Consider the following 22193-nt stretch of genomic DNA (forward strand, 5'->3'; position numbering starts at 1 on the left):
GATTGTGCAAAGTTATTTGGCACAGTGAAGAGCTGATTGGAATCCTAAAACGATGTATGGAAATGCTGTATTGTAGAAATCTGTTGCAAGGTAATATTGGTCTTTCTATAACATACTATACTACTCAAAAAAATAAAGGGAACACTAAAATAACAGATCCTAGATCTGAATGAATGAAATATTCTCATTGAATTCTTTGTTCTGTACAAAGTTGAATGTGCATAACAACATGTGAAATTGATTGTCCATCGGTGTTGCTTCCTAAGTGGAGTTTGATTTCACAGAAGTTGGATTGAGGTGGAGTTGTAAAGCGTTTCCTTTATTTTTTTGAGCAGTGTATATCAATGATGGCAAGCCTTTTTCGTTCGTGTGCCAAAAATATGTGTGTATGTGTGTGTGTGTGTGTGTGTACTAGCACCCGTGCACTTGCCCACACCCATTCCCTCCCCGCTATGCATCGCACCCCCATGCTGCCCCTGTGCATATGCACAACTCCCCTTAGGCCCAGCACATGCACACAGGCCTCACTGAAGCCTGGGATAGTGAAAAAATGTCAAACGTTAAAGCAGGAGTTTGGAAAAACAGACTTCTGGTTTGCCCATTTGGCCTGTTTTTTGCCCTCTGGGTCTTCAGGAAGCTTCCCCTTAAACTTCCAGAGTGCAAAAAACAGCACAACAAGCAAACCGGAAGTCTGTTTTTCTGAATTTCTGGTTTGGCCATTGGGCAAATTTTTACACTCCGGAGCTTCAGGGAAGCTTCCCTGAAGTCTCCAGAGGGTGAAATGCCTTCCTCAAGGCTGAAAACCAGCTGGCTAGCATGCACATGTGCACTGGGCTGACATAAGGCAATGCCTCGTGTGTCGATATGGCTCCGTGTGCCACCTGTGGTACGTGTACCATAGGTTTGCCATTACAGTACTATATGATAGGTTGTTTATTTACATAAACTATGCAAAGCAAAAATAAAACAAATATAAAAAGGATTGCAGCGAATTAGTAACAGTTTCATAGGATTTAATTAGCAAAATTATTTCTCTAATTGTATCCTGATTACCACATCAAACAATGTCTAAAGGAATATCATTAAAATACTCACAATTATGACAGTACATACATGACACAACACCTCTGGCTGAAACTCAAAGCAACATTGAACAAATGGAATTTGACTATTTAATGACCACACTCTTAGGTTATGAATGAGAATCACATTGCTGTATTTTTCGGAGTATAAGATACAACCTTTAAAAGGCTGAAAATTTGGCTATGTCTTATACTCTGAATGTAGGTTTTTTGGGGAGCATTTTTCTTCAGCTCTAACTAGATGCTAATGATGTTCCCAGCTCTTACTTTGAAGGCTCTTTCATTGTTACTCTCTGTGAAAAATATTTTCCAAGCCCTAAGTGTTTGTAGGGGTTTTTTTCATTGCTCTACTTGCTCCTAATGTTTCTTTCGAGCCCTAATGAGATTCTAATGATATTCTGCAAGCTCTTTCATTGTTACTCTCTGTGAAAAATCTTTTCCAAGCCCTAAATGTTTGTAGGGTTTTTTTCATTGCTCTACTTGCTCCTAATGTTTTTTTCCAGCCCTAATGAGATGCTAATGATATTCTGGAAGCTCTTTCATTGTTACTCTCTGTGAAGAATGTTTTCCAAACCCTGCTTTTGCAGGTTTTTTTTTAAATTGGTTCTACTTGCTCCTAATGTTTCTTTCCAGCCCTAACCAGGTGCTAATGATGTTCCCAGCTCTTACCAGCTTGCAAGCTCTTTCATTGTTACTTTCTCCGGATAAGATTTTTTTAAAGCCCTAACCAGGGGATAAAATAATATGCTGAAGCTGACCAGACTAAAGACGCTAGCCAGATGAATACCTGGTAGGCAGATTCTTTTCCCTATTCCACCCCCCCCAAAACCCTATAGGGTGCGTCTTATATTCCGAACAATGTGGTATATCAAATTTTTTATCCTAAATACTGAAATCTCTGTAGTTGCATTTGCCAGAGCCTAGGGCAACGATGGCGAACCTATGGCATGTGGAGCCATATCTGATGGCAAGCGAGCTGTTGCCCTAGCTCAGCTCCAACATGCATTTGTGTGCCAGCCAGCTGATTTTTAGCTCTCACAGAGGCTCTGGGAAGGTGTTTTTGGCTTCCAGAGAGCCTCCGGGGGGAAGTGGGAGGGCATTTTTACCCTCCCCCAGCTCCAGAGAAGCCTTTGGAGCATTGGGTGGGCAAAACACAAGCCTACTGGGCCCACCAGAAGTTGGGAAAGTGGCCTTTTCCGGCCTCCAGGGGGCCTCCAGGAGGCAGGGGAAGCTGTTTTTGCCCTCTCCAGGCATTGAATTATGGGTGTGGGCACTCACAATGCATGATAGCACCCACCCACGCTCTTTCGACACCTGAGGAAAAAAAGATTCGCCATCACTGGCCTAGGGAATCAAGAAGTCTAAACATCTATACAATATAAATAACAAATGATACTTAGGAATCAAAACGAGAATTGTCATTGAAAATGAATGTAGCTCACCTAGATCAACAATTGTCACTATGGTCTGAGGGTATTTGCCAATCTTTGCCCCAAACCTGGGATTGATGAGATCCACTGCAAATTGTTTCAGCTGCTGGTTCTGAAGTAGGCTGTCAATCTCTGTCAACTCCATCAATTTGATTTGCACTTCTTTCTGCTTCTCTCCAGGCAGGAAGGTCAGATCACCCTCCGCAAAAACATAATCCTGGAAAGGTAAAGAGAGAACACACTGAACAAGGGACTATTTTTCTAAATTAAAGTATTGAAACATCCATATTCCGTCCTCCTGATCCAAAGACACCACCCAGAGCAACATACAACATTTTAGAAGATGGCCTGTACCTTGAGGCGTACAATGTACAGAATACAGAATAAGGGGCGTGCATAAGAGCACCAGCGTGCCTACCGTCCCTGTCCTAATGTTCCCTTTTTTGTATCCATTTCATGTATTCAAAATCATATTTATACTTACATCTGTTATCTAATACATGCTTGATGAAATAAATAAATAAAATTAGAATACATATTTTAAAAATCCTTTACTATATAACAGTTTCCACACTTACTGTATTTATCTGAACCAGAATTGCATGTCATCAAATAAATAGTCATTATAATTTTGGTTTTCTTTTAATTAATTAATACTGTCTGGGGTTTTCCACCTCACTTTCAAGATGTCTCCCTATCAAATAATGCGCTATCACTTTATTTATTGCTGACTCTGTTGCACGTTTGTTTCACTTTCTTTCATTTCTCTGTCCCATTTAGCAAAGGCAGCTTACTATATACAGTTCCTTATTTATTGTTTATTAGTCCTTTTCTTCAACTCCCCTTCTTCTCATTAATTCTATTGTTCAGCACACCACTCTCACAGTTAATATAATAAATTTCTCCGGTCTCTTTAATCTTTTCCATCTGTTCCGAAATCTCCGCTTGCTCCTCACTGTCCATTCCTCTCAGAGACTCCCTTCTCCTTTGCAAGTTCCATCTCCAATTCAGAATTTTCTCAAAATTTCCTGGTAAGGGCTCGTTGATATATTACTGCTTCCCTCTTTCTTGCTTCCTCCTTTAAAATGGGGCTGCCATGTCTCCGAGCCACCAACTAACGCTGGCTTCCATGCCCATTATCAGGGCTATCACCTTTCACAATGTGGGGTTGTGCCTCTCCCCACCTTCACCCAATGTTTCCCTTCTTTTGGCTATCTCCTATGAAGATCAGCACCACTGCGTTCGGTTCCCTGAAGCACGGAATGTCGGAGAGGGGAGAGCAGTCAGCATTCCCCACTCCGCTGCGCCATAGCGTCACTCCGGAAGTCAGCATTTAGACTTATATACCGCTTTACAGCCCTCTCTAAGTAATTTACAGAGTCAGCATATTGCCCCCAGCAATCTGGGTCCTCACTTTACCAACCTCAGAAGGACGGAAGGCTGAGTCAACCTTGAGCCTGGTGAGATTTAAACTGCCAAATTACAGGCAGGCAGCAGGCAGAAGAAGTAGCCTGCAGTACTGCATTCTAACCACTGCGCCACTGTGGCTCATATTCCCTCTTTTATGCACAGGGCTGCAATATGGACATGTAGTGGCTGAATGTTTTTGTGGAACAGTTATGAGAACTCTTTTGGTTTTCACAGAGTGCTTACTTTTCCTTGCTGAGCTGTGAGATCTCGTGTCCTGTATGTTATCTGGGATTTTCCCTTCTCCAATATTTCTCGCACCAAAGGGATTTTAGCCAGCTGGTCAAAACGGCTGTATGAATAAACTGGCTCCAGGAAACTAATGATGCTATTTGCTAAAGTGATACAAAGATAATATGTTAACAATCTTAATCATCTAATATTGTAAAAGAATGGTTTCATCTAGATATTATTCAGACATATGATTACATTAACAAGCAGGAAATATTACCGATTGCCCCCATTTTTAAGCTAGAGAACAAGATCTACACTTTAATATTAATAAAGGAGAATATTTGTAGCTCAGGGTTGAAATGAGGGGTCCTGGGTGCTCTGAGAACTTCCTTGGAAAAACGTAGGAAATTTTTAAAGGAAAAATGTGCCTTCATATTTCTCCCACTTTCTTGAGGCACATTTCCACAGTTTTTCTTTCTGCATGAATGCCTAGAACAGCACCCCCTACCTACCAGTGACAGATACAAACCTCCAATCAACTGCAGCCCTGGGTGGAAAATAGCTCAAGAAAGTGGGAGAAAAATGATATGGCTCATGATTGCAGATGCACGCAAGAAAGCTCAGAGAGCATTAAGGATCCCACACTTTAATATTCCTTCAACTAGTTTCTTGATACTCTGCGTAGCCTAGGTTGGCAGCCAAGTTCAGAATTATTATTTTTTACTGGCATCCCTAAGATTAACAGATATGTGTGTGCCTATCCTCTAAATGGATTTTACTATGCACTTAACCATTTTCATCCCTCCCTAAATAAATATGAGACTTGGAACTCTGCAAGCATCTGTTGCCAGAGAAAAAATTATGTATTTATGTATTTATGTATTTTTTTATTTTTTTTATTTTTATTTTATTTTTATTTTTATTTTTTTTATTTTTATTTTTATTTTTATTTTTTTTTATTTTTATTTTTATTTTTATTTTTATTTTTATTTTTATTTTTATTTTTATTTTTATTTTTATTTTTATTTTTATTTTTATTTTTATTTTTATTTTTATTTTTATTTTTATTTTTATTTTTATTTTTATTTTTATTTTTATTTTTATTTTTATTTTTATTTTTATTTTTATTTTTATTTTTATTTTTATTTATTTATTTTTATTCATTCATTCATTCATTCATTCATTCATTCATTTGATTTGATTTGATTTGATTTGATTTGATTTGTATGCCGCCCCTCTCTGAAAAATGTAAAACATGTTTATCACCAGTGATATTGGAGGTAGATCTACTCTTTTCATATAGCTGTAATGATGATCTGTGACCTCATTTAAGGCTTGCAGGTACCTGTTTTGCTCCTAGACTCATTTATGACAGAAATCAGCTTTTGACATTGGGGAAGAATTGGGAATTTTTTAGAAGATGAAATGAATGCCTTAAATATTTGCAAGGCCACTAATTCTACTTTTTAAAGTTCCCCCCAATCCATTTACTCCAACTTTTGAACTTTCCTTTTTCAGGGCATGCTTTGAAGAGTTTGAAGGTGTCACAAAAGGAGTTATTTCACCTTTTGCCTATAATATATAGATAGGACCTCTGATTTTCAGGAACCGAAAACATAAATATGTTTTTCTGACTGCCCGTTAGAACAGAAGCCTTTTTGAGGAATGAGCTACATTTAACTATGGTAAATTAACTACACAAGCACCAGCCATACATAACTATGGTAAATTAACTACACAAGCACCAGCCATACATAACTATGGCAAATTAACTACACAAACACAGCCATATGACCAACATTTGACCTCCCCAGTGCATGCTATCATATTACCTTGCTCTTTAATTATGGTGATGTTGACCTGGTCTCGACGAATTTTCGCGGTGCCCACAGGGACACCAATAGCTTGTACTTGCAGCTGTTTTTCATCATCGTCATCTTCCCTGATGAAGAGGGGAACCCGAACATCCACCAGCTCTACCCCTTCCTGAAACTCAACCATGCCCTGGGCATCTGGGGTTTGGGTGGAGGCACAGAAAAGAAGATGGATAAGTTCACAATTGGAAAACACTCTTATAAAAGGAGCCCTTGGGTTCTAACTATATGGCTACTCTATCTTCCTACATAATACAGGAGAGTCCAGATGGCAATATTTTCTTCTTCCTGAATTTGCACATCACCATTTATTCAAATAGTAGGCAATAGTCATTTTCCTAGATGTTTTTATTTATTTATTTATTTATTCATTTGTCCAATACACAATACATATGGAAGAGAATAGACATGAAGTAATATATATAAAGATAATATGTAAAAATAGAGGAGAAGATATATGAAAGGAAGAAAATATATATGATAAGTGAGAGAAAGGAAAGACAATTGGACAGGGGACGAAAGGCACACTGGTGCACTTATGTACGCCCCTTACTGACCTCTTAGGAACCTGGAGAGGTCAATCGTGGATAGTCTAAGGGGGTTGGGGGTTGGGAGTTGACACTATTGAGTCCGGTAATGAGTTCCACACTTCGACAACTCGATTGTTAAAGTCATATTTTTTACAGTCAAGTTTGGAGCGGTTAATATTAAGTTTGAATCTGTTGCGTGCTCTTGTGTTGTTGTGGTTGAAGTAGTCATTGACCGGTAGGACGTTGCAGCATATGATCTTGTGGGCAATACTTAAATCGTGTTTTAGGCACCGTAGTTGCTGAACTGCAACTCCTAGCATTCCTCACGTTAGCCGTGCTGGCCATGGCTGTTGGGAGCTGAAGCTCCAGAACATTTGAAGGCCACAGCTTAGCACCACTTAGATCCACCTTGAGGGTCTGCCTGGGAAACAGCGAAGGACTGGCCCATGGCACTTCTGCCAGTGAAAACAGGTGGCCCTCCCAAGCTCTGTTTTCACTGGCAGAAGGTTGCAGGAGACTGAGACAGCCGGAAATGGAGCTCGGGAGCCTGTTTTCACTGGCAAAATGCTCAAGCCACCACAGGTGTGGTCACAAGTGATGTCGAGCTTGTCACACCCACCCTGGTCATGCTCCCCCACCCCCGAGGTTAAACACAACTCTGATGCAATGTTATCGAGTTTGACACCCCAGAGAGAAAACTGTGTATGGAGAAGCATTCCATCCCAGAAGGCTGCCCCTACCACACACCCCAATCAGTTAGAAATGGAGCAGCTCAGATGCTAAAGCAAAAAGGAGGAGGAGGAGGCCCCTACCTTGGTCAGCAATCACAGTGTAGTAACCAGGTGACACTTTTAATTCATTGAAAGCTCCTTGCGAGATATGCTTCTCTGTTACTTTGATAATTTCATTCCTGGCTGAGCGGGGAGCTGGGAGCACCGTATCCAGAACGGTGTGGTCTTGCCTGGGAAGAAGAGAGACATCAGACTGACTCCGCTTTTGTTCTGCCCCCGCCAATCAGAGGCATACAGGCATATGGCCATGTATGAGGAAACATGACAAATGAAGCCCTGGTGTTTTATAAGAAAAAAAAAGTCATGCCCAAACCAATCAGTCCATCCCAGCTTGATCTGTAGAAAGATGCACCCACTGGTCACAAATGGCCACACAAATTTATAAGTACTACTCCACTGACAGTGAAAACCTAGAATCCTTCTAGTCTTCCACAGCTAAAAAAAATATTTATTATTATTTATTATTATTATTTATTAGATTTGTATCTGAAGACTCGGAGCGGCTCACAATAAGCAATATACAGAGTACAATCCAATATTGAAAACAGTATTTAAAACCCTTATAATAAAAAACAATCATACAACCCCAAAAAGAACCATACATAAATCATAATAGCTGAGGGGTATATCAATTTCCCCATGTCTGGCGACATAGGTGTGTTTTCAGGACCTTATGAAAGGCAAGGAGGGTGGGGGCATTCCTAATCTCCAGGGGGAGTTGATTCCAGAGGGCTGGGGCCACCACAGAGAAGGCTCTTCCCCTGGGTCCCGCCAGATGGCATTGCTTAGTCGACAGGACCCGGAGAAGGCCAATTCTGTGGGACCTAATCGGTTGCTGGGATTCGTGTGGCAGAAGGCAGTCCCGGAGATAGTCTGGTCCGATGCCATGAAGGGCTTTATAGGTCATAACCAACACATTGAATTGTGACCAGAAACTGATCGGCAGTCAGGGCAAGCCGTGGAGTATTGACGAGACATGGGCATACCTAGGGAAGCCCATGATGGCTCTTGCGGCTGCATTCTGCACGATCTGAAGTTTCCGAACACTTTTCAAAGGTAGCCCCATGTAGGGAGCGTTGCCATAGTAATATTGGGTGGTTCCCACTATCCCCAAAAGTGGCATCTGCAGTGGATTGAAAAACTGGTTAACATGCTGCAGCACCAAAGAGATAACATGGGCTTCTACAGTTTTTAGCTGAACGCAATTCCCGGGAGCCTATTAACAGCTATATGTCTGTCTTCAACATTTCAGGCTAGAGTCAAATCCAAAGACTCGTGGAGGAATCTGTCAATGGAAATATCCATCTACAACAGTTAGAATAATCTACATGTAGCTTTTAGCTGCCTACTACAGATAGTCCTCAGTTAACAATGGCAATTAGTGCTGGAATTGCTGTCACCAAATTGAGGTCATAAAGTGGGAGATCACATGACCACAATTCTTGGCGATGGCAGTTCTGCCAGTTACATGATCATTAAGCAAGAATGTAACTCACAGTCACTCATGCCTTTATCACCTCGAGGTTCGACTACTGCAAGGCTCTCTACATGGGGCTACCAAGTGTTTGGAAACTACAAATTGTGCAAAATGCAGCCGTGTAAGCAGTCATGGGCTTGCCCAGATATGTGCATATCTCTCCAACACTCTGCGGTCTGCATTGGCTGCCAATCGGTTTCTGGACTCAATTCAAAGTGTTGGTTATGACCTATAAAGCCCTACATGGCATGGGATCAGAATACACCTGGAAGTTAGAGTAGAAACGAATGGTTTTGTTTACCTTTTTCCAGCATTTGGCTGAAGCCTGGGGAGAAAACAGATAAAGTTCATAAATTTCATGGATTTAATTAAAAAGAATATCAAGAAATTTAATGACTGACAGACCAAATCAGTACCCCAATCAGTACAGTTATTGTTGGAAAGCGGAATTCATCAGAGAAGAATTCAAATTCTACTACCTTCACATTCTAGGAAAGAAGTCTTCTCGGCCAAAGAGATATTCTCTCATTACACAAGTTCCCTGTTACTCATCTATCATCACTTTCCTGTTAAAAAAATTAGTTAACTGAGATTTCATTATTTCTTCCAAACGTTATGTTCTCACCTGAACTTTGTCTGCTGGAACTTTCGGACACCTGGGATTACTCTGTACACTTCATTCAGCTGAGAAGAACAAGAGAGGCTCATTAGTCCAAATCCCCAAGAAAACTAGCCCAATCCTTAATACCCCCCCTTATTCATGTTAGAGGCACCATTTAAGGATTAGGGTTTAGCCAGTGACAGCACTGTTGCCTGGAGGATGCCTTTGAGGCCTCCTTTGATATTATTTATTAGATTAGATTTATTAGATTTTATGCCGCCCTTCTCCTTAGACTCAGGACGGCTTACAACATGTTGGCAATAGCACTTTTTTTAACAGAGCCAGCCTATTGCCCCCACAATCCAGGTCCTCATTTTACCCACCTCGGAAGGATGGAAGGCTGAGTCAACCTTGAGTCGGTGATGAGATTTCAACCGCTGACCTACAGATCTACAGTCAGCTTCGGTGGCCTGCAGTACCGCACTCTACCTGCTGTGCCACCCTGGCTCTTTTGCTCAAGCAAATGACAGGAGCTCACCCCACCACACAGCAATACTCGAGTCTTGAATGCAAGCTTGCTAACCTCCAATCCAGAATCCTAACCATGTGAGCCACCATGGTCCTCAACTGACTCAATATACATCAAGCTGGTACATAAGGATTGCCTCAACTCCTCAGGTGCTCAGTCATATATTCCTATTGAAAACCTCAAGCCCTTCATCTTCTACTCTTCACTTGATTTATATTCAGACATCATATCCTCAACAGACGTATCAATACTGAAATCCAAGGAAATCCAATCTTGCACAGAATTCTGTTGTGGTTGGCTCTGGCCCAGCTCCTGCCCCAGGGAATGTGGAGGTGGATGCAGGGGAAAATTCAACATGTCACAGGGCTGTGTTATTGCCGACAGAATCAGTTCAGAGTTTAGTTTCCTCGGACGAAGAAGAAGGTGGGAGCAACTCGGCAGAGGAGGGCTTGGCACACAGCCAAGGCAGTCAATCTTCCTTATCTTCTATAGCTTCAGATGATAACAGTTTGGACCCACGCAAGTGCAGAATTATGCATAGAAGAGACCAACTAAGAACATATTACAGGAAATAAGGGAGGCCACCTGTGTTTGGGTGGGGCTCCAGTAATTAGGGCTGCTGCTATAAATAGCAGCATGTGGGTTTGGCCATTGTGGAAGAATATCTGTTGCAGTTTCGTCAGGAATCTTGTGTCCTGGACTTTGTTGCTTTTTCATGCCTTTGAAACCAAAGCAGAGCAGTGTGTGTGTGTGTGTGTCTCCCTTCATTGGAAGAAGAAGGGGTGTGAAGTTTCTCCACAGGTGCTGGCTAAGTACTTAATGACTGCTTAAGGGAAATTGTACAGACTACCTGGTTGTTTTGGGAAGAGTACTCTTTGCAATACAAAAAGAGTGCTTAGTTTATTTTGACTTTTGTGATAAAGAACGTTGTTTTGAATTTTCAAACGTGTGTGTGTCTGAAATTTGTACCCTTGAATTTTCGGGAGGCTCCTATCAGAGAGCCCGACAGAACAAGTTCTATACCTGTGTATCCTCAGCAAAAAATCAGCATGACAGAGTGTTTGGGGAGGATCCTTTCGTTCTTATTTGACCTGACTAGTAGTTATATTCTGTGTGGACTTTGGGTCTGTAAAATCTACCTCACCCACCTGCCAGCACTATAGCAAGGATAAAAGGAGGAGCAAGTCATATCGATACACACACACAAACACACAATAACGAGGGGGAGTTAAAAATGTAACAAATACCCCTGCTTACATTTTCTTCCACCTCTTTCTGTAATTGCTCATGTTCACGGCTATCCAGTTTTGCAAGATTTTGGGTGAAGAGCCGTGCCAGTCTGAGAGAGAGCCCATATGGAACTAGAAATAAGGAAATAAATTCATCAGAATTTGCAGCTGCCAGTCAAGCAAGGAGCACAACCAACTAATACAGAGGTAGAATGGGAAATAATGACACGGTTCAGTCAGAGGGTTTATTTTACGCATACCATGTAAACAATGATTAGAATTCCGAGGTACCTATAATTTTGACATAGAGTTTTGCTGGACTTCAAAAATTAGAATCCACATCATAATCTTACATTAGTTACACAGAGATTAGATGCAATTACATCTAAAAAACAAGGCAATTGTACTAATGGCCATGACAGTTCTCTGAAAAATTAAAAGCATCTCAAAAAAAGAAGTTTGACATCTTTTTTTGACACAGCCCTATGTTAAATCCTTTTGTATTCAGGCAGCTCTACTGAAAAAGGTAGTTTGCAAGCTACCATTATCTTTGAAAATGTGGATAAAGTGTATGACTTGAGGTGTACAGGAAGGATTTGGCTTACTATATGTCCAGTGACTGTTTGAAGTTATGGCAGCACTGAAAAATGAATGTGCGACCAATCTCTGACGTTCCAGCCAAAACAATACTCTTGCGGTCACATAATTGTGAACTGGGTGTTCCAGTGTCCAGCTTATGATTATGATATTTTAAGAAACTGCAGTCATACATCTTCATTTGTCACCTTCCCTACTGACTTCCCACAAGCAAAGTCCCAGAAGGAAGGTTGAAAGTCACTCCAGTAAGTTGCTCCTGGTTTTTTACTTGCTCATAGTAACACCATGTCCACACCCAGCTTCCACTGGTCTTTCCAGGCCCTTTCCTGGCTCCTGGGACTCATGCAAAGTCTCTGTGCCCTTCCCAATTTATGCATGGCTTGAGCCAGTTGTCTCTGGCCTCTTGCAATACATATGCAGTCTGTGCCAAGCCTTTGCACGCCCTCCCTTGGCCTCCTGAGACTCACATGCTCCTTACTTGGGATGCCCAACTCTTCCTGCTTAACAATCCATCCATCTTGGGGTTATGATGGCAACTAGAACTGCCTGGGACAGCTGTCACTAAGCAATGTGGATGTGTGGTGGTGCACTTTTCAACCACATTGCTTAACAATGTTAATCCTGGTCTCAATTGCCATTGCAGCCAAGAAGAACCTGTGTCCCAACTAGCAGCTCCTCACTTACTTTGGGAGGCTATAGATGGATGATTGCCTAAATATTGAATCAGGTTTCAAGCCAGATACTGAAGGAGTAATTATTCCACCATGGTAGGGGTGTCAAACTCGATTTCGTTGAGGGACGCATCAAGTTTGTGTTTGACCTGGGGGTGTGGGGCGGGAGGGCATACTCAGGGGTTGGCGTGGCCAACTTGACATCACTGTTGTCAGGGGCACCTGTGGAGGCCTAAGTGCTCTGCCAGCGAAAACGGGCTCCCAGTCTCCATTTTCAACTGGGATGGCCTCCTGCAATCCTCTGCCAGCAGAAAACAAAGCTTGGGAGGGCCGTGTGCAACCCTCTCAAGCTCTGTTTTTGCTGACAGAGTGTTGCAGGAGGCCGCCCTGGCCAAAAATAGAGATTAGGAGCCCATTCTTGCTGACAGAGGCACCACGGGCTGTTCCTTTGCGGTTTCCAGGCCAGCCTCCATGGGCCAGATTGAGTTTGACACTCCTGTACTATGGCCACCATTAAGTTCAGAAATAAGTTATGTTCCATCTGGACCCTGTTTTCCACCTTGTGACATGAGCACTTAGAAACATAGAAACATAGAAGACCTCATGGCCCATCTAGTCTGCCCTTATACTATTTTCTGTATTTTATCTTAGGATGGATATATGTTTATCCCAGGCATGTTTAAATTCAGTTACTGTGGATTTACCAACCACTTACTGATATCCTTGGGATTGAGAGCGAAGGATGAGTAGTCTTGCTTATGCACATTGTTTCTGATCTTCCATTGGACTGTGTCTTTCCCTTTCAAATTACCGCTGCGCACCATCGGAGTGTCCAGGTGATCTGATGCCATGAGACTCTGCCTGAGCAGATAGTGGTCCTCCTTGAAACCAACCGCACGACCTTCAGAGAGGGAAACAAAGTTAGTATTTGTACTTCAGCCCTGTGGATCTAACGTTAGATCTTTTTTACACGTTAAATAGAACAAATAAAATACAGTAGTTTTGTCAGAGAAGAAGCACCTTCTTTGCATTCTAACATGTGCTTCTCACTTCCTTTCCCCTATTTCTAATTAGTAACTGGTGCTCAGATTGCTGTCAATAAGTTGCAATGTGGTTAATTATTAGATTGGCTCTCCCTGACTTGAATTCCTAATTCATTATTGTTCATTATTCATTATTGCTCATTATTGTTATGACATACATCTTCTTTACCTCATACATTTCAGCACAGGTTCATAGTGTATATTCCAGAATCATCATAATGCATTTCAGTTCGCCACACGAAGTCTTATATTTTCTTACATTCTCTACATACCCTACCAGGGATTATTTCCCCCCCGCTGTTCAGAGAGTTAAATGCATAGATTTCAATCCAAGCTCTCCCAAAAATGAAGAGAGCAGTGCTTGAGAAGTCCTATCTTCTTAAGACAGCCATTGCCTAACTGGGTAAAGGGTGGGAGAATTTAGGCAGATAGTTCCTGAGCTGATTTAATGAGAGGTGGCTTCTATTAAGCTTTGGCTGCTAGGTTTCCCCTCCCCTACCAAATATACTAGCCTTCTTTGAATGTAAGTACAGTAGTACCTCTAGATATGAGCTGCTCCACATGCAAGTATTTCAAGATACGAGCCACGAGGGGAGAGAAATTTCTGTTCCAGTCCTGAGCTCAAATTCGGGATACGAGCCGAGCGTCCACTAGGTGGCGCAAGAATCCTTGCTTTTGGTTATCTCGGAGGGGAAAAACAAAGTCTAAAGCTATTTGTTCCAGATACGAGTTGCTCGACATACAAGCTCCCTTCTGGAACGAATTATGCTCGTATCTAGGGGTACTACTGTATAGATAGTTCTCAACTTACAAGCCAATTAGGACACAATCCCCATTGTTAAGCAAGGTGGTTGTTATGTGAGATGCACAGGGTTATTAAGTGAATCAATAACAATAACAACAACAGAGTTGGAAGGGACCTTGGAGGTCTTCTATTATCATATTATCATTAAATGAATCCACTGTTCCCCATTGACTTTTCTTGTCAGAAGCCATCTGGGAACGTTGCAAATACTGACCTCATATAAATAAATGCCAACTGAAAGTTGCCTAAAATTTGTTCGCATGCTACAATGGTTGTAAGTGTGAATACTGGTAAGTCACTCTTTTTGGTGCTGCTGTAATTTTGAATGGTTCCTAAATTAATGGTTGTAAGTCAAGGACTAAATTGCTTTCTTTCAGTCTTGATCTAAGCAATGCTATTATCACTGTACCAGAGACTACATATAAATTGAAAAGAAGTACCTCGTGCACAACAGGGTGACAACGCCAAACAACTCTAGGTATCAAAAAAGAAAAAAAGAAAAGAAAAGACATTGAATTGATTTTAATGCAAAAATGCAAAACTAAGCTTACTGGCAGAAGAATAGACCTCTCTGCCTGTTGCTCTTGTTGAAGTCAATGATACAAAATATAGTGGTACCTCGTCTTATGAACTTAATTTGTTCTGTGATGAGGTTCGTAAGTAGAAAAGTTCGTAAGATGAAACAATTTTTCCCATAGGAATCAATATAAAGCGAATAATGCATGCAATCCCAAAACGAACCCCTTTTCCTTGCGCTGCTGGGAATCCCTGCCTCCGGACTTCCATTGCCAGCTGAAGCGCCTGTTCTTGCGCTGCTGGGTTTTCCCTGAGGCTCCCCTTGCTGGGATTCAAAGCAGCGCCGGCAAAAATGAAGGGAATCCCAGCGAGGGGAGCCTCAGGGAAATCCCAGCAGCGCAAGAACGGGTGCTTCGGCTGGCAATGGAAATCCAGAGGCGGGGATTCCCAGCGAAAGGAGGCTCAGGGGAATCCCAGCGCTTCGGCTGGCAATGGAAGTCCGGAGGTGGGGCATCCCAGCGGCAGCGGCTTGGGTTCGTAAGGTGAAAGTAGTTCAGAAGAAGAGGCAAAAACATCTTAAACACCGGGTTCGTATCTCGAAAAGTTTGTTAGAAGAGGTATTTGGAATACGAGGTACCACTGTACGTTGTTAAGGTAGATTGTTAAGGAGGATGTCAGAGCAAACACCACTTAACTGCATCCATGAAAGGCAACTAGAGAAACATCTCAACCAATAAGCTTCATATGACCTTGACCGCTTTGGATCAATGATGTAACTGATTATGGCAATGCATCCTACAAATAATGCTTTTTCTACATCCTTATTTCTCAGGCACTTCTCGATATGACTAGTGATAAAGGATCACTGGCTCTTTTTCTCTATTCATTTTCATTTGCTCCTTGCCATACAGGTTTCCAATGCTATTGTTTCTTGAGCTTTCCCACCAGACGGATATCTACTCTAACTCCACTTCCCACTGCCTTCCAATATGTTCCATTCCTAATTTCTGTATACAGCTCATTTTAGGATAAAACAAAATATCTCAGATATATTGGAGGAAAAAAAATCTTTTAAAATAATGATAATTATAATAATAATTTATTAGATTTGTATGCCGCCCCTCTCTGAAGACTTCAACTTCTCCTGAAGTTGAAGATCTAGAACAAAAAATACTTGTTATCATTTAGTCAATATATAAACAGCTTCAACCAGTGTTCCCTCTAATTTTTTGGGGGGGTGGGCGGAAAAGTATAGTGTCTGAGCGGCAGTCCCTTCGGGACTGGGCGGCACAGAAATAATAAATAAATAAACAAACAAACAAATAAAAAACCCACCCTGTTTTGCCTCAGAGAATTTCAAAATAAAATACTGTACTGTGTGTCTATAACAGTGAGCTCATAATAGGGCAACTCTATCAATATCAAAAGGCCACTTAAATAGTTGAGCTAGTTTCAAACTAGATTTTGATTTTCTTTCTCTCTTCCTTACTCCCATTCTTTTTCTTTCTCTTTTCCTTCCTCTCTTTTTTCTATCTGTTTCTCTCTCTTCCTCTCTCTCTCCTTCCCTCTCACTCTTTCCCTCTCGGCTTCTGGGCAGGTTTGGAAAACTCTGAGTTGATGATGATTTTTAAGTGAGCGATTGCTCACTGCTCAGCTTAGAGGGAACTATGGCTTCAACTAGAAGTTTACACGGACAAAGACAGAAAATGTATTACATTGACCTCTAATTTTTAGGTGACCGGAGAGAAGATTTTTTAAAAAAAATCTTCAAGTTGTTAGAAAAAACGACTGAGTCATAGGTTAGATTCAAAACATGCCACCAAAGCCTCCCACCACCACAACCCCCAGTACAGTTTTCTTTTGCTACTACAGGTTGGAAAGATAAAACTTACCTTGCAACAGGCACAGAATTTCCAGCACAGGAGGAGCAGCAACCCCAGGAGTAGTATCAGAAAAATGAGTAGGGGGATAAGCCAAAAAAAACTTCCTGGTGGACACTCTACATATAATGACAACAAATAAAAATACCATGTTCCAAAAGAATCAAGAGACCAAAGGAAGCAACATTATCTTTTGTTTTCCTGGTTAGACAAATGCAGAGATGCTGTAACTCGGTGGCAGAACACATGCATTGCATGTAAAAAAAAAAATCTGCACCAGAATCTCCAGATAGAGGTAGCGGACTGAAAACTTTGAGAATTCCTGCCAGTTCACAAAGATCAGGCCTCTAGAGCCCAGATTTCAATTCCAAAAGAGCTGGGTGACAATCTCGCCACCAAGATGGTGCATAGTGTGCAGGCAATGAGTTTTGTTGTCTAAAACATCTGGAGGGATTAATTTGGAGCAGCAAAGTTTAAGCTAATTGAGTGAGCTTGATTTACTATAAAACTTCAGGAGCCACTGGAAGTTGAGTCAAGGCAACTGGACTTATTTTCTTGCTGGTTTGAGAAGTTTCACTGCTGCCCATCCAAGGTTGGTGAAAGAATAGAGAAAGTCAGTAAGAAAAGTGGCTGACTACAGGAATCACTTGCAGGCCAATTAGTTGGTACATTCCAATGACTCTCTGCCTTCTCACCCGAACCAACTTTGCTCAGAGTGGAGAAGCTGCTTAGATGGGCAGTGAAATCTCTCAAACCAACAAGAGAACAAGTCCAGTTGCCAACCACTCAGCTGTCAGATAACTGTACCTGAATGATTGCAGATCTTCGTTGACATCCAGCAGCCACTATTGACTGCAGAAACAAACTTAGAAACATAGAAACATAGAAGACTGATGGCAGCAAAAGACCTCATGGTCCATCTAGTCTGCCCTTATACTACTTTCTGTATTTTATCTTAGGATGGATATATGTTTATCCCAGGCATGTTTAAATTCAGTTACTGTGGATTTACCAACCAAGTCTGCTGGAAGTTTGTTCCAAGGATCTACTACTCTTTCAGTAAAATAATATTTTCTCACGTTGCTTTTGATCTTTCCCCCAACTAACTTCAGATTGTGTCCCCTTGTTCTTGTGTTCACTTTCCTATGAAAAACACTTCCCTCCTGGACCTTATTTAATCCTTTAACATATTTAAATGTTTCGATCATGTCCCCCCTTTTCCTTCTGTCCTCCAGACTATACAGATTGAGTTCATTAAGTCTTTCCTGATACGTTTTATACTTAAGACCTTCCACCATTCTTAAGCTTGGGATGAAAGAAAAGCATCTCTCCAAACATCCTTTAAATCAAGCAATTTTTTCCCAAAATCAGAACTGAACGGAACTGCCTTTGTCATATAAAGTCCACTCGTGGTCAGTTCAAGCTTTTCTTGTTTTAGCAACCCAATTTTTTAAAAAAGTAATTGCTAAAAAAAATGAAGTTAGGCATCTTTGTCCATCAGTTGCAAATAATTCAGAAATCTACTAGTACATCCTGATCTACCGTGATGCAATTCCATTAGTGTGAACCAGAAAACACTGACCAACAGCAACAGAGTTTCAAAAACAAACGAAAAACTAGTTGACAGTGCTTAGTGAAATCTAAATAACAGACCTCCTAGTTTATCCCACCTGCTGCATCTTGAGACCCCATTCTCTTCATATATATTTAATATTTACCTTTCTTCTGCACAAGAACAGTATCGTTTTGTGATAGGTTGGTGCCTTCTTCTCTACTGTAGTGGTAAACGCAATCATCCTCCTCATCTTGGAAGGTACAAACGTGGTCTGCAAAGTAAACAACAACAACAACCATCAGATGTAATATTGCTAATTCATGTTGGAAATTGCTGGGATCAAAATTCTACTCTTGGCAATGGCAAAAAAGGGAGAACTTTTTATTTTTCCATTTGAGACCATTGTGTTTGAGTGATTCAATCTGACAACACTCTCCTCAAGATAAGGGGAAAGAAGCTATCTTAGTTTTAAAAGCCTGAACTAAAGGAGACAAGGCTGAGTCAACAAGAAGGAACTAAACCACAGGGTTTTCAATGCAGCTAATCCAACACACTTTATATCATTGGCAAGTAATAAATTACATTAGAACATGATTAACCTGATCCTACGTAGCTTCTGCTCCAGCAATCTCACACTACTCACAAGAGCCTACAAAACTTTTGCCAGACCGATCCTTGAATACAGCTCATCTGTCTGGAACCCATACCACATCTTGGACATCAACACCCTTGAAAACGTCCAAAGATATTTCACCAGAAGAGCCCTTCACTCCTCCACTCGAAACAGAATACCCTACAAAAATAGACTAGCAATCCTGGGTCTAGAAAGCTTAGAACAACGGCGCCTAAAACACGATTTGAGTATTGCCCACGAGATCATATGCTGCAACGTCCTACCGGTCAATGACTGCTTCAGCTTCAACCGCAACAACACAAGAGCACGCAACAGATTCAAACTTAATATTAACCGCTCCAAACTTGACTGTAAAAAATATGACTTTAACAATCGAGTTGTCGAAGCGTGGAACTCATTACCGGATTCAATAGTGTCAACCCCTAACCCCCAACATTTCTCCCTTAGACTATCCACGATTGACCTCTCCAGGTTCCTAAGAGGTCAGTAAGGGGCGTGCATAAGTGCACTAGTATGCCTTTCGTCCCCAGTCCAATTGTCTTTCCTTTATCTCGTATATCATATATATTTTCTTCCTTCATATATCTTCTCCTCCATTTTTATATCTTCTCTTTATATATAATACTTCATGTCTATTCTCTTCCATATGTATTGTGTATTGGACAAATGAATAAATAAAATAAAATCAATAAAATCTGAAGTGTATACATTCATGATTCAACTCTATTCAGCATGTTTTGGTGTGTCTGTGTAAAAGGAGAAAGAGGAAAGCCAATTAGTGTGGTATAAGCATTTGATGCCTCTATTCTTATTCTTTGCTCAGTTTATTGGAGGCATGAAAAAGCGTGTTTATCAGTAATCACTGATTATTTTCTTATAAGCAAATTATAGTATACTACCATGTTTATTGTTGCTAGTTGTAAAGCTGTGTGTGACCTATCATGATCCCATGGACAACATTCCTCCAGGAGTCCATTTAAGCTCATACCTACTGCTTCAATGACTCCATCCAGACACCTCAATCTCTGTTTTCCCCTTCCTTTTTTGCCCTCAATCTTTCCCAGCCTTAGGCTCTTCTCCAGTGAGTCCCGCCTTCTCATTAGGTGACCAAAGTATTTGAGTTTCATCTTCAGCATCTGGCCTTCGAAAAAGCAGTCAGGGTTGATCTCCTCTAGGACTGACCGGTTTGATCGCCTTGCGGTCCAAGGGATTCACAGGAGTCTTCTCCAGCACCATAGTTCAAAGGTCTCAATTCTTTGGCGCTCAGCCTTTCTTATGGTCCAACTTTCACAGCCATACATTGCAACTGGGAAAACCATAGCCTTGACTATACGCACTTTTGTTGGCAGAGTGATGTCTCTGCTTTTTAGTGTGCTGTCTAGATTTGTCAGACCTTTCTTCCCCAGGAGCAACGTTACTCAGCAATTACTGTGACAACAAATCATTAATAAAAATAATGTATGTTAGGTGCCACTGTGAGATGCTATAAATCACTAGTGAGGGTAAGCACGTTTCTATAAAATGTGATATAATTACATGAACGCTTATTCACATAACAAGGAAACAGATGTATTATCTCACATGAAAATAGGGACTTCCCTGAATTCTTCCTACGTTTCCCATCCATAATAGATTGTTTTGCTTTTAATCCATTTTTTGGATTCTGAAATAGTCTGTGCCAGGATGAAATCCAGCAAGTTTTGGAGAACCAGTAGTGGAAATTTTGAGTAGTTCGGAGAACTGGCAAATATCTCCTCTTGTTGGCCCCAGAGGGGTGGTGGTGAAAATGGAGATTTTGCAATATTCTTCCCCTAGAGTGGGGTGGGAATGGAGATTTTGCAGTATCCTTTCTCTGACACAGCCACCAAGCCACACCCACAGAAACGGTTGTAAAGAAAATGGATTTCACCACTGGTCTGTACTCCCTGGTTTGGATGACAAAGTAGTATCTTTTTAATTTTGGGTATACTGTATTTTAGGAAGACATAATTAAAGATATACAGTGTTTCCTCACTTTTTGCGGGGGATGCGTTCCGAGACCCCCGCGAAAGTTGAATTTCCGCGAAGTAGAGATGCGGAAGCAAATACACTATTTTTGGCTATGAACAGTATCACAAGCCTTCCCTTAACACTTTAAACCCCTTAATTGCAATTTTCCATTCCCTTAGCAACCATTCAGATTATTACTCACCATGTTTATTTATTAAAGTTTATTAAAAAAAATATTTATTAAAGGCAGACGAAAGTTTGGCGATGACATATGATGTCATCGGGTGGGAAAAACCATGGTATAGGGGGAAAAACCTGCAAAGCATTTTTTAATTAATATTTTTGAAAAACCGTGGTATAGACTTTCCGCGAAGTTCGAACCCGCGAAAATCGAGGGAACACTGTACTGCTCTCAGATTTCAAAAGAAGCTTGAAGTATATGAAGGTTTATGTATCACTTGGTGATTTGCTGTCTAGATACATGGTTTTACATGCATGCCCATTAAAGACAGATGCACTTATACCCAAGATATTTTATTGCTATGTTTTGATTCTCAGAAACAAGAACTAATGGTACAGCCACTAAAAAACTCACGCACAGTTTAATTAAGTTTTTCCCAAAAGTTACATTTCAGACGAAGCAAAGACAGTGAAAAATAGATAACCAAAAACATGTAATGGCTTTTAGGAAAAGGAAGACTAGGACTACCTACTGTTTACATAAGAGATGTAATTTTTTCAAAGGGTTATATGAGAAACTGGGACTACGGTGGCGGGCAAACTAATAAAATTATGAAGACGCACACACATATATACATTTTTTTTTTTAAAAAAGCAATAGCCTTCAAAATAAAAGCAAGCCACATGGGATGGACAGGGATAGCCAAAGGGCCAGATGTAACCTGGGGACCAAAAAATGCCCAGGTTTGACTTACATTATTTTCCCTTTCTCCCCAATCATCACATTCAACAGTGTAATATGGAATGTTTGGTTTGCATTTTAATATTAAACCGGACAGTTGAAAAACTACACTACCTTGCTTTAATTCATCCACCACCTTGACCTTGAAATGGCACTTTGAACATTCCTGTCCCTTCTTCTCTCCAGTGTCCCAAGCCTGACACTGGACACAACTTCGGAAATTTTCTTCACATAATTGCTGGAAAGCCTAGATATGAAGGAGAGAGCATGAGAAGGCAGACAAAACCATCAGTTCTAGATTAGTGTTGAGCACCACTCAACCTGATTTCACAAACAGAGAGTCTCTCTAAGGAGAAAGCTGACTGCCAATGGTGTCTTCTGGTTTGGATAAAAGTAA

At 40.9% G+C, this 22193-nt stretch overlaps 1 protein-coding gene across 3 annotated transcripts in view; it reads right to left on the reverse strand.

The window, feature by feature from the left end:
• Positions 1-22193, reverse strand: part of ITGB4 (integrin subunit beta 4) — a 78025-nt gene that overhangs the window by 29801 nt on the left and 26031 nt on the right. For all 3 annotated transcript variants that reach the window (XM_070739890.1, XM_070739889.1, XM_070739891.1), the window contains exons 15-26: positions 21911-22043; positions 18415-18522; positions 16709-16815; positions 14741-14774; positions 13168-13353; positions 11213-11316; positions 9451-9509; positions 9127-9150; positions 7370-7518; positions 5986-6165; positions 4166-4314; positions 2525-2729 (exon numbers count right to left, since the gene is read on the reverse strand). In XM_070739890.1, coding sequence (XP_070595991.1) covers positions 2525-2729; positions 4166-4314; positions 5986-6165; positions 7370-7518; positions 9127-9150; positions 9451-9509; positions 11213-11316; positions 13168-13353; positions 14741-14774; positions 16709-16815; positions 18415-18522; positions 21911-22043 — 1438 coding nt within the window. The remainder of the gene's footprint in view (positions 1-2524; positions 2730-4165; positions 4315-5985; positions 6166-7369; positions 7519-9126; positions 9151-9450; positions 9510-11212; positions 11317-13167; positions 13354-14740; positions 14775-16708; positions 16816-18414; positions 18523-21910; positions 22044-22193) is intronic.

The sequence above is a fragment of the Erythrolamprus reginae genome, chromosome 2 (assembly GCF_031021105.1).
Source record: "Erythrolamprus reginae isolate rEryReg1 chromosome 2, rEryReg1.hap1, whole genome shotgun sequence".
Taxonomy (NCBI): Eukaryota; Metazoa; Chordata; class Lepidosauria; order Squamata; family Dipsadidae; genus Erythrolamprus; species Erythrolamprus reginae.